A 13,547-nucleotide genomic window follows, 5' to 3' on the forward strand; every position below is an offset into this window, starting at 1 on the left:
GAGAGAGAGAAAGTGGCAAGTCTATTAGTGGTAAACTAGTAGACTTAGCTAGCAAGTCCTCAAAAGCTGGAAATAATCTGTTGCTGTGAGCATGTGCTAAGTCTTCCCAAAGTATGGAATCCCCTAGAGCTTGAGCTTCACTGTCATAGCATCTTCCACGGTCACCTCCACACCATGATGCAGAGTTCATAATTACAAAAAACAGATAAAATAAAATCTCCCCAAAAAAAGAAAATGCATTATTTAGGACTTAAACTTTGAAGTTCTTTTATTGTTGTTAGCTTCATTTTTCTGTTAATTCAGTTAGCGTCCATTTTTATTGACTTATTCTTCAATTTGCTGTTTCTAAAAATCAGGCTTTATTTTTAAATAAATGCATTCTTTTTGAATCTCTAATACAGCATTTTTTCCAAATTTCTAAGTAGACTGATTCCTGTAGATATAACTATATACAACATGCCTGACTCTGCATTCAGAGGACCCGGATTCAAATCTTGTCTTTAATACTATCTATGTAATTGTGGGCAGGTCATGTCATTTCTTGGGACTATATTGATAAAGTGAGGGGTTGGACTTGATGGCCTCCAAAAAATCTCTTTCAGTTTTCAGACACTGTGACTCTTGGACTAAAAATGTCAATGTGAATTGTTGGGCAGTTTTTAAAATCAAGTCGTTTTTGAACTCCTAACATTGTATTTAGAGCCACTTTAATGTCATTGAGGGTATATTACTACTTTAAAGTTACACTTTATTTTTTTACCCAAATTAGTCCATTTCTTTTTTTCTTTTTAACCAAACTTGGCTCCAATAACTTCTCATTGTTTTCAAAATCAATCATATGCTAAAAAAGACACATTCAACGCAACTGAAGGTATTCAGAAGAGTGTGCCACTGTCTTTTAAGGCATTCCAAAAAGAATTCAAGAATGTTTTGATAATGTTTCATTATCATCTAATAAGATTTTTGTCTTCTAATATAACAATTTTTAGAGTAGGTAACACTGTTTAAAATGTATAAATCTTGAGGAGACGGAGCCAAGATGGCGGAGTTAAGGCAAGACTCACCTGAGCTCTCCCCTACATCCCTTCATACACCTTTAAAAAATAACTTTCAATAAATTCTAGGGCAGCGTAACCCACAAGAAGACAGAGTGAAACAAATTTCTAGCTCAAGGTCAGCAGGAAAGTTTTGTTGCACCAAGGTGAATGAAGAGTGTAGTCCAGCAGAGGCCATACCAGTGCAGACCAGTCCCCTGGAGCAGGCCTAAGGACAACTGAATCAGTGGCAGCAGTGGTGGTTTCCAGACATCTCAGCCCACAGACCCCAAAGACAGCTTAGAAGGTCAGTAGGAACTATTTGTTGTACCTGAGTGAGAGTAGAACACAGTCCAGGGCAGGCTGTGCCAGCACAGCCCTGTCCCCAGCAAACCAGGAGGAGGCATTGGGAGTGTCTGAATTGGCAGCAGGTGCTTCTGGAGCTCTCAGCCCACAGACAGTAAAGGGATCGAACAACTGCTCAGAAGGAGATTAGAGAGGTCTTTTTGCTAGCACTGAGGCAGGACTCTGTTGCTTTGTGCATACTTAGATCCAGGTCACAGTCCTGGGTGGCAGTCCCAGGGCAAGGAGGAGCTCTAGCATAGCAGAGCTTGCAGCAAGAGTGGAGGGGGGGAACCCTCTTCACTGTTCTAGGGAAGAAAAGAGTGCTTGTGGTTGTTCACAGACCAGAGCACAAACACCTCTCCTTAAATTATACCACCTTGGAAGAACTGAAAACTTACAGGTCCCTAGAAGTATCTTTGAAAACAAATGCACGAGACAGTGCATCCTCCACCCTGGAAGTGGAGCCTTTCTTTAACAAACAGTTAAAAGTCAAGTAATAGGCTAGGAAAGTGAGCAAACAACAGGAAAAAAAACAAACCTCACTATAGAAAGTTATAATGGTGACAAGGAAGATCAAAACACACTCAGAAGACAACAAAGTCAAGCTCCTACATCCCAAGACTCCAAGAAAAATATGAATTGGTCTCAGGCCATGGAAGAGCTCAAAAAAGGATTTGGAAAATCAAGTAAGAGAGGTAGAGGGAAAATTGGGAAGAGAAATGAGAGCAATGCAAGAAAATCATGAGAAAAGAGTCAACAGCTTGCCAAAGGAGACTCCAAAAAAGTAGACTAGGCCAAATGACAAAAGAGGTCCAAAAAGCCAAAGAAGAGAAGAATGCCTTAAAAAGCAGAATTGGCCAAATGGAAAAGGAGATACAAAAGCTCACTGAAGAAAATACTTCCTTAAAAATTAGAATGGGGGCAGGTAGGTGGCGCAGTGGATAGAGCACCAGCCCTGGATTCAGGAGGACCTGTGTTCAAATCCAGCATCAGACATGTAACACTTACTAGCTGTGTGACCCTGGGCAAGTCCCTTAACCCTGTTGCCTAGCAAAAACAAAAAATTAGAATGGAGAAAGGAAGCTAATGACTCTATGAGATATCAGAAATTATAAAACAGAACCCAAAGAATGAAAAAATAGAAGACAATGTGAAGTATCTCATTGGAAAAATAACTGACCTGGAAAAGAGATCCAGGAGAGATAATTTAAAAATTATTGGACTACATGAAAGCCATGATCAAAAAAAGAGCCTCGACATCATCTTTCAAGAAATTATCAAGGAAAATTGCCCTGATATTCTAGAACCGGGTTGTAAAGTAGAAATTAAAAGAATCCATCAATCACCTCCTGAAAGAGATCCCAGAAAGAAAACTCCCAGGAGTATTATAGCCAAATTCCAGAGTTCCCAGTTCAAGGAGAAAATATTGCAAGCATCCAGAAAGAAACAATTCAAGTATTATGGAGCCACAGTCAGGATAACACAATATTTAGCAGCTTCTATGTTAAAGGAGGGCTTAGAATATCATGTTCTGGAGGGCAAAAGAGTTAGGATTGCAACTAAGAATCAGCCTACCCAGCAAAACTGAGTACAATTGTTCAGGGGCAAAAATGGACATTCTTCAAGAAGATAGAGGACTTTCAAGCACTCTTGATGAAAAGACCAGAATAGAAATATTGACTGAATAGAAAATTTGACTTTCAAATACAAGTCTCAAGAGAAGCATAAAGAGGTAAACAGGAAAGGGAAATCATGAGGGACTTAATAAGGGTGTAACTCATAAGACTTTTCTCATTGTTAAGGTAGTTAAAAGGAGTATATATAGACAGAAGGCACAGGTGTGAGTTGAATGTGAAGGGATAGTATCTAAAAAATGAAATTAAGGGGTATGAGAGGGATACACTGGGAGAAAGAGAAAGGGAGAGGTAGAATGGGGTAAATTGTCTCACATAAAAGAGGCAAGAAAAAGCTTTTACAGTGGAGGGGAAGAGGAGGGAGTTGAGAGGGAGTGAGTGAACCTTACTCTCATCAGAATTGGCTCAAAGAGGCAAAAACATACACATTCAATTAGATATAGAAATGTGTCTTACCCTACAGGAAAGTAGGAGGGCAAGGGGATAAGAGAAGGGGGCCTGATAGAAGGGAGGGCAGACTAGGGGAGGGATAGTCAGAAGCAAAACACTTTTAAAGAGGTACAGGGTAAAGGAGAGAGAGAATAGAATAAATGGGGGTGGTGGGAATAGGATGGAGGGAAATACAGTTAGTAATAATTGTGAAAAGATTTTTGAAGCAAGTTTCTTTGAGAAAGGCTTCATTTCTCAAACATAGAGAACTGAGTCTAAAGTAAGAGCCATTCCCCAATTGATAAATGATCAAAAGATACTACTAGTTTTCAGATGGAGTAATCAAAGGTATCTGTAGGCATATGAAAAAATATTCTAACTCACTGTTGATTGGAGAAATGCAAATTAAAACAATTCTGATTGGCTAGTAGGACAGAAAAGGAAGATGACCAGTGTTGGAGAGGATATGGGAAAACCAGTGCATTGTTGGTGGAGTTGTGAACTTATTCAGCCATTCTGTGGAGCAGTTTGGAACTATGCCCAAAGGGCTATAAAACCAGGTGTACCCTTTGACCTAGCAATACCATTCCTAGGTCTGTATCTCAAAAGAGATAAGAAACAAAAAGGAAAAGGACCTATATGTACAAAAATATTTATAGCAATTTTTTTCTGGGGGTAAAGGATTAGAAATTGAGGGGATGCCCATCAATTGGGGAGTGGCTGAACAAATTGTGGTATGTGATTATGATGGAATACTATTGCACTATAAGAAATGATGAGCAGGATGCTCTCAGAAAAACCTGGAAAGACTTGCATGGGCTGATGCAAAGTGAACTGTACTATGTACAAAGTAACAGCAATATTGTAAGATGATCAGTTTTGAATGACTTATCATTCTCAGCAATACAAAGATCCAAGACAACTGAAGGATTTAGGATGAAAAATGCTGTCCATCCCCAGAAAAAGAATTCATGGTGTCTCAATACAGATTGAAGCACACTTTTAAAAATTTATTTTATTTTTCTTGAGTCTTTTTGTCTGTTTTCTTTCATAAGATGACTATTATGGATATGTTTTGCATGACTACACTTGTATAACCTATATTGAATTGCTTGCCCTTTCAATGGAGGGAGGGGAGGAAGGAAAAGAATTTGGAACTCAAAATTTAACAAACAAATGTTAAAAATTGTTTTTACATGTAACTGGGGAAAAATCAAATACCAAATACAAAAAAAAGGATTATAATAAACCAGCTGGTATTGACCCAAAAAATGTATAAGGCTCAATATATTTGTTTAAAAATTAGTGTATTCTTAAAGCAGGAGTCACAATCTTTTAGTAACAAAGAGCTATGTTATTTTTCTGAATGGGATTAATGGTAAGGTGGTAATGACAATTGAAGTTATTGAGCAAGAATGTGCCAGTTCAGTGGAGCCAGAGAGAATACTACAGTTGACTGTACTGCCTGTTAAAAATCCTGAAAATTTTCCCTGGACCCATAGATAAGAGTTTCTGGCATTTCCCTTTGTCTTTTTTCAATTCATTTTGAGGGACATTTGTATTTCTACCACATACAAGATACTTGCTAGCTCTGAGAAAAACAAATGCCCTCAAGGAATTTATAATCTAATATGAATAAATACAAGTATGATACAAAGCAGAATGTGATAGAAGCAAGAGAACTAGACAAAATATTAATGAGAATTTGAGAAAGAAATCACTTTAATCTGTCATCTTTTCCTCTTATTTTCAAAAGCAGCCACTTTGCTCCCAGTACTCTTAATATCCCATTTGCAGGTGCATTCCCCGGTCTATGAGAAATAGGAGTCTTAGGAAGCTTTGAGTACCTTTAGTGCATTTAACATTTTGATGCCAATTTAAATGCTCCATAGCATTGTCTCCCTCCTCTCTCTCAACTATTCATTTATGTCCACCAGTTCCCAAGGCTTTTACTTAGCTCATTGTAAGAAGAGTTGGAATAGTTGTTTCCCTATTATAATCATTCAAGGCATCAGTGTAGTTTCCTATTTCTGCTTTATCCCTATTAAATGGTCCTAATATGTTGTTTTCCTGGGTCACAGGACAAGTACCTGAGGCAACAGAAGCAGAGAAGCGTGGAAAAGGCAGTTGATAGAATCAATCTGTATCTGTAAAAACAGACTGCCTTTTAGTTTAATCTTACTTTATTCTTATGCATTATAATTTATTTAACTCACAAAGGCTAGGCATCCATTAAAGAAAATGTTCTGTTTAAAATAGGGTCTTGATGCTTGCTCCCTTTTGAAGTGATGGACTACAGGAGCAGCCTAGTCATACTCTGTCAGCCTTGTCTGCTGTATTGGACAGTTTTGCCTAACTTGATTTTGGTAAGGGAAGTATATTCCTTCCTAGGAAGGAAGCAGTTAATAATGGAAAGTAAATGTTGAAAAAAAGAGACTGCATCACTAAAGCTTTTTTTAATTGTATTTCAAGGAGTAGGACTTGGGGGCCTTTGTACTATTTCCATGTAATTAAAATGGCAAATCAAAATATGTCTGGAGTGTATTTTGAAGATTTATGCTTTAAGACTAATTACCATTATATGTTTTTAATTAAAATTTTTCAATATAAGTATAAGATATTTGTCAAAGGGCACTATAAGAACTAGGAAATGGTCCTTGGATGAAAAAGGTAACAAACAACTAGCTATTCCTATATAAGATGGTAACATAGCCCCATTCATTTTTGAACTTAGTACATTAAATGATAAACAGGGTACCCTGCAAAACCTGACAGCTATGTGTGGAGGCAGGTCCAGTTCTTCAAGAGGAGGGAAACCAAGAAACAAGGAGGAAGAGGTATGCTTCCTGCATGTTCGCTACCTCCATCACTTAGCTACACTTTGAGTTTATTGACATCTTTTCCTGCATGGTTTAACAAGTGTTGGAGGCTTTTTAAGTGTATAGGGAATATTAAAATATTCAGGCTGACATATTCCATAATTATACTTTATAATAACTATATCACTCATGATTTTTTTGCTTTCAACAAAAGGAAGAACCCTGAAATTTTTTTTTTCTGTTTCTCACCCAGGCAATATTTAATAAAATTACTTTCAGAGGAAGTCTGCTGAATTGCATTTTTAAAGTGACTGCTAATTTTGCACTCCCATTAACCCTTCCCAAATAATCTTTTGCTTTCTCTCTGTTCTTCTGTTCTTCAAATTAAACATTTGCTCCACTTTCTTTTATTATAATTCTCTCAACCAAAATATGTTGTTTGTTTTCCCCTAAATGAAAATTTTGAATTTTTTTTTATAGGAGTACTTGGCAAGATTAAGGCAAATAAGACTTCAAAACTTCAATGAACGCCAACAAATTAGAGCCAAACTTCGTGGTGAAAAGGCAGGTTGAAGAGTATTATTTTCCTTTTCTTTCAATAATTGAGAAGATATTGTAGGTAAAGGACAAGGGAAACTTTTACGGAACTCTTTCAAAAATAAGACCTGACATAAGACAGAGTGAAACTGGTAGAGCAGATTCCTAGGCACAAGATTTAAGAAGTGGATCAATTTTATAAATAGTAATGAAGATTGAAATTTATGCTCATTCCCCGCCCCCCAGGAATTTTGAGAGAAAATTAGATCGGATTCTTGAATAAGGAGAAAAAACTTTTTTTTCCTTTTTTCTCATTTTACTGTTTTTTGGCCATATTTATAAGAAGGCCAGCACACGAAATGTAATACCATTCTTGATAAGTTAATTAAGACAGAAAAACAGCATTGGAATGCCTTCCAATTTTATACTCTTGGTTGTCTATCACACTTAGCACTTCTCAGAATCCATGTACTAATCAGAAAGATGTGTCTTTGCTGGCTTTCTTGTTCATATGCTAATTTATTTTGTAGAATGATCCTGATGGCTTCAAAGGACAAGAAGGGAATGAAGAAATAGAAATTAGACGCAAAAGAATAGAAATACTAAAGGTATTAAACTTGAAGTGATTAACAGTTGCCAAAGAATCCAAATGAAATGTAGGAATTGAGATATGAAATCTAGTTTTCTGGCCCTGTGCCCTTCACCAATTAAAGAGCATGACCTACCTATTCTTGCTTTTTCTTTCTTTTTTTAAAAATTAATTTTTGTTATCTTTTGTTTCGACATCATCGACATATTTCTCTGTATCCCTTCTTCTACCTTCTCCCAGAGAGGATGAATGGGGGGGGGTGTCGGGGGAAGTCCCACAGAACTAATCAACACATTAATGTCTGATGTTTTATGTGCAGTGTTCCAATGTGCATGTTAAAAAGTGTCTTCTCATATCTGTCAGGAGTCTGCTTTAATGATTATAATTTTGGAACTTTCAGCTTTGGAGATTTTGTTGTTGCTGTTTCCATTTACATTGTTGTAGTCATTGTGTATATTGTTTTCCTAGTTTAGAAAAACAGTTCTGGAAGCTGGTGGCACAGTGGATAGACCACAGGATCTGAAGTCAGGTAGCCCTCTGAGTTCAGATCTGGCTTTCAGACATGGATTAGCCATATGATCTTTGGCAAGTTACTTAGTCTCTGTCTGCCTCAGTTTCCTCAAGTGTAACATGAAGTAAATAATAACATCTACTCCACAGGGTTGTTGTGAGGATCAAATGAGATAATATTTATAAAAAAACACTTAGCACACTGCCTGGCACATAGTAGGCACTACATAAATACTTATTCTCTCCCTTCCCCTTCCTTCTTCTTTTTTCACTTTGTATCAGTTTATATAAGTCTTTACATGCTTCTCTATAGTCATTATTTCTTACAGCACAGAAATATATTATTATCTGCATGTACCACAGTTTGTTGTCATTCCCCAGTCAATGGTCATTACTTTATTTCAGTTCTTTGCTACCACAAAAAGTTCTTCTATAAAGACTTTCGTGTAGATGGGGATTTTCTTTGGTGATTGACTTCCTTAAGATGTATGCCTAGACATAGGATCTCTGGGTCAAAGGGCACGGTCATTTTCATAAATCTTTAGCTTGTGTGAGTTGAGCTTTCTTGTGTGGCTCTAGCTTATTCATTTCTGTTCATTTTCAGGCCCAGGCAAACACTCGAGCTGTTGTATTGAAAGAACAACTTGAACGAAAGAGAAAGGAAGCATATGAGAGAGAGAAGCGAGCTTGGGAAGAACATGTAAAAATTTTCTGATTCTTACATGATCCATGCTAATAGGCTAGTGTCCCCCCACCCTTATAGAATGTATCCAATCATGAATGTCTATGCCTCAAATTTGAAAATTATGAAGACTATCCCCCTGCCACTGTGCACCCTCTCTGTAATGTGGATCAATCCACAAATAACAGGATTGTTTGAGAACACTTAGAATGTTAGTATTTCAATGCTGGCCACATAGTTGGTGCTCAGTAAATACTGATTAAGTGTTGATTCAGTTCATCACTGGAAAGAGTAGAGAAATGATGAGGGAATCACAATTATAATCATGTCTCTGTCACTGTGTATATTATTTGACTAAATCACTTAATCTTGTGAGATTCAGGTTCCTCATTTGCAAAGTGATAGGATTGGGTGAGGTAAATGCTAGTCTGTTTCACCTCGAAAATTCTATGAGTATCCAACTTAGAATAGAACATAAATCTCAAATATTATTTTGAGTCAGTATAATCTGGTAAATGATGTCAAATTCTTTCACTAAGCCTCAGTTTTATTAGAAAACACCATGTTAGAGGAATGTCTGAATAGGCAAAACATATTTTAGATCTTTATTTATCATCATATATATTTGATTATCACTGTTATAATGGATATAGATCAAGTTTTACCCTGTTACACTTTGACTGTCTATATCTACCTAGTTTACCAGTATTTTACATGTTTATATACAAATTTATAAAACTGACACTTTTTTTTTTTTTTTCTTGCAGAAATAAGAGTAGTAAGACCTGGAAAAATTTTTCATATCAGGTCACATTTTAATAGCTTTGGAGTATTTCCCCTCATAAAATGTACTTACTATATTTTAGAATTTAAATGCAGTATAGTGAAAAAATAATATTTGATAAGTATTATTACTTGGATAACTTTTTTTTATTCAGACCTGTGATTTCATTGGTGTAGGAAACTCTTGGTGAGGAAACTCCTTTTACTAGGGCAGATCAGCATCTAGTTTGATCGTTGTTTGAACGCTTATAGACTAATTAACTTGCCTGGGGTCATCCAGTCCATATGTATCAGCATTTGGACTTGAACACAGATCTTCCTCTCTCTGAATCCACCTTTCTCTACACTGTGCCATGTTGCCCCTCACTTAGACAAAGAGCAATTCAGAATTTTAAGAAATTACTGTGAATTCAATAAAATTTGATTCTAGCTCCTTTAGGGTATGTCAAGTCATCTGTGAAATTCCTTTTGATCCTTTTAGTATGGTGAGAGCATGCTATTTGGTAATATTTATCTCAACCTAGATTGCATCTTTAATAATCAAATGTATTTAAGATATAATTTCTTTTGCATTTTGCTTAAACTTTCAATATCTAGTTTTCTGGTTGGCATTGTGAAATAACATAAAATGTCATTTGGTGGTATTGCAGATTAACATTTTTTTTAAGTTAAATATTTTGTGTTTTGTGGACATCTTACACATTTATGAACCTCAGAGACTAGTGACTGATAAGGATCTAGTGGACCTACATATACTTTTTGCCCAAATTCCATAATGAAATCTTCAGTCTTTGGGTCTGCTTTGTCTTTTTTTCCTTTTTTTTTTTTTTAATTAAGAGAACTCAAGAATTATTCTTACATATAAATGCATTTATAGGAGTAAAGGAATTAGTTGCCACTTTTATATAGATTGTACATGTTTAGTTATACAGAACATATTTCCATATTGCCAAAAAAAAAACACAGGACACCCCCCCAACACACACACACACACACACACACACACACACACACAAAAGAAGAAGAAGAAAGAATAAAAAAAATGTTTCAATCTGCGTTCAGACTCCATCATTTCTTTGTCTGGAGATAGATAGCATTTTTCACTTCAGACTTGACTTGAATCATTGTATTGCTCAGAATAGCTAAGTTACTCACAGTTGATCATCATACAATAATACTGTTGCTGTGTATGATGTTCTCCTGGTTCTGCTCATTTCATTTCGCCTCAGGTTTTTCTGAAAGCATCCTGCTAATCATTTCTTATAGCACAATAGTAAATTTCATCACAATTATATACCACAACTTGTTTAGCTCGATGGAATGTCATGTTTGAGGAACAGCAAAGAGGTCAGTGTCACTGATGTGGATGTGGAGGGGAGTGAGATGTAAGAACACTAGAAAGGTTGGAAGGGGCCAGGTTCTGAAGCCGTTTTAAGACACAAACAAGACTTTATATTTGATCCTGGAGATAATAGGGAGCCAGTGGAGTTTACTGAAAGGAGTGTGACCTAGCCAAATCTGCACTTTAGGAATATCAGTTTGATAACTGAGTGAAGTCTGAATTGAAGTGGGGAAAGACATGAGGCATAGAGACCAATCAACAGGCTGGTAACAATAGGTGTATACTAGGCTGGTTACACTGTCTGGAGGAGAAAAAGAGAGCATGTGGCTGTGTGGGTATATGACTGGGAGGATGGTGGTACCCTTAACAATAACAGGGAAGTAAGGAAAAAGGGAAGGTTTGAAGGGACATATAATTTATAAGTTCTGCTTTGAACTTAAGTTTTAAGATGTCTATACTTGATTAAAATTTGTACATTTTGCAAGAGATGAGTTTGGGTTTGGCTAATGGTTATTCTTTTTACATCACTGCTAAATTATCCAACAACAAAAAAAGTCAATTCTTTACAAGATAAGTATTTATATGTATAAATATCTGAGATGGAAAAAATATAAGTAAAAATTATTTATGGAATTATGGTTTCAATATTATAGATAAATGTTTTTTCATGGGGCAACTAAGTGATACACTAGATAGAGTGCGGAGCCTGGAGTCCAGAAGAGCTGAGTTCCAATCAGGCCTTGGAGATGTAGCTGTTTGACCCTTAGCAAATTGCTTAACCTTTGTTTGCTTCAATTTCCTTATCTGGAAAATGGGGATGATAATAATAGTACCTGCCTGCCAGAGTTGTGAGGCTCAATTGAGATAATGATTGTGCATAGCCCCTGACATATAGTAAGTGTTACATAAATGTTAGCTATTATTGTTGTTATTATTAGTTACGCTGTTTATATACTTGAATTTCAGGATAAAACAGATACCTGAAGATGCCAAATTGTTTGCTTAGTGAGCTTGAAAATATATATGTAGCCCAGCCCCAGAAAGTATCATTATTTTTCTTTCTCTGTAACTATTGATATTTCTATTTTAAATGCTATTTCAAAAATATCCTGGAAACCGCAAATGAATTTATTTTGAGGAGTATGATTGATGGAATAATTTTTATATAGAACTTACTGATTTGAAATAAAAGAAAAATTAGTGTTAGATTTATACGTTCTGATCTCTTCATTGCTTTATTTTACAAAAAATAAGATATTACACAATTTGAGAAAAAAATTTTCCTCAGATATATAAACACATGAATATGTTAAAAAAAAAAAGCAGTTTTTTTTTCTCTACAAATTTAAAATTTCCATCTATAAATCCTTTTTTTACAGCTGGTAGCTAAAGGCATAAAAATTGGTAATATACCTTCCAGTGAGAGAGCAGCAGCACTTGGTCATTTCCAGGAACAGCATGAACCGGGCAGCCCTCCTTCCCAGGTACAGGTGAAGCCTAATATACCAGTCATCTCCATCACATCAGCTTTGAAAGAAGTGGGTGTGGTAAGTTCTTAGAAATTTTGAACTAAGAGAAAATGTGCATGAAAATGATCTGATATTTTACAAGCAAAATGTTAAGTGAATCAATTGTCAATTCCTCATACTTGAACTAGTTCTTTAAGGGAAGCAAAAGAATTGTTTCTTCATAAGAACGTTGAGGTTTTTTTTGCAATTGATACTTCATACACTGGAATCTCACTCTACTTAGATGTCAGGCCTGGGATTGTGTTTTAAGTGAGACTTCTTTGTAAATGTCCTTTATTTTTAGCGACCTTTTTCTCATTTCTCCCCTTAATGGGGTGGTACCCTAGCACTTTTGGGGGGGGGGGTCCTCTACTTTTTCTAAACTCTTTTTGTTTAGCTTCTCATCTTTGTCTCATAGGCTTGCAAACTTCCAAAACACAGACTCAGTTCAAGGACTGCCTTCTTCATAATACCTCTCCTTATCCTCCCTAATTGCCTGTGTTCTCTCTGTAACTACCTTGTGTTTATTTCTATTCATTTACTTTGTTATTAATATTAACATGCATTTATTAAATGCTTACTAACTTCAGGCACTATGCTAAGTGTACAACTATGTACGTACAAGATATAAATAATGTAAAAAGGCAGTGATCACAGAGGGAAGGCATTGGCATTGGGAGAGGGGAAGGAGTAAAATGGGTGGGGGGAGGGGATGTAGATCAAGAAAAGACTTTCTGCAGAAGGTGGGACTGAAGCAAAGTCTTGAGGGAAGCCAAAAGGCAGAGATGCGGAGGGAGAGCTAGGCATGGGGGACAGCTAGTGAAAAGGCATGGAGTCAGGAGATAGCATATCATATTTGAGGAACAGGAAGAAAGCCAATGTCATTGGATTACAGAGTATGAGAAGGGGAGAAATGTGTAGGAAGGGATCAGGTTGTAAAACATTTTAAAAGCCAAACAGGATTTTAAAATATATCCTGGAGGTAATAGAGAGCCAGGGGAGTTTATTGAGTTAGGAGGGCTGACAAGGTCAGAGCTGGGAGAAACTTGAAGCAGGAAGACCATCTAGCAAGCTGTTGCAATTGTCCAGGCATAACATGATGGGCCCTGCACTAGGGGGTATGTCTGTATTTTCTCTGTTGTTAGAATGTAAGCTCCTTGAAATCAGGGATTGTTTTCTTTTTTTCTTTTCTTTTCTTTTTGTCATTGTATCTCCAGCACCTTCTTCAATTACTGGCAAAAGTAGGAACTTAATAAGTATTCGTCACTTGTTCTTTATCCTTTATTTAGTTATGCCCCTGATAGAACCTAAGATACTTGAAGGATGGAACAAACT

General features: G+C 36.3%; 1 protein-coding gene across 16 annotated transcripts in view; it reads left to right on the plus strand.

The window, feature by feature from the left end:
• The window catches only part of NEK1 (NIMA related kinase 1), a 161,944-nt gene that overhangs the window by 91,260 nt on the left and 57,137 nt on the right, over window positions 1-13,547 (plus strand). For 12 of the 16 annotated variants that reach the window (XM_027837316.1, XM_027837314.1, XM_027837319.1 and 9 more), the window contains 5 exons: window positions 6,196-6,279; window positions 6,742-6,825; window positions 7,329-7,406; window positions 8,502-8,597; window positions 12,084-12,251. In XM_027837316.1, the coding sequence (XP_027693117.1) occupies window positions 6,196-6,279; window positions 6,742-6,825; window positions 7,329-7,406; window positions 8,502-8,597; window positions 12,084-12,251 (510 nt within the window). The remainder of the gene's footprint in view (window positions 1-6,195; window positions 6,280-6,741; window positions 6,826-7,328; window positions 7,407-8,501; window positions 8,598-12,083; window positions 12,252-13,547) is intronic. The other 4 variants (XM_027837323.1, XM_027837327.1, XM_027837329.1 and 1 more) reach the window with 3 other exon arrangements.

The sequence above is a fragment of the Vombatus ursinus genome, unplaced genomic scaffold (genome assembly GCF_900497805.2).
Source record: "Vombatus ursinus unplaced genomic scaffold, bare-nosed wombat genome assembly UNPS02014821.1, whole genome shotgun sequence".
In the NCBI taxonomy this organism is placed as follows: Eukaryota; Metazoa; Chordata; class Mammalia; order Diprotodontia; family Vombatidae; genus Vombatus; species Vombatus ursinus.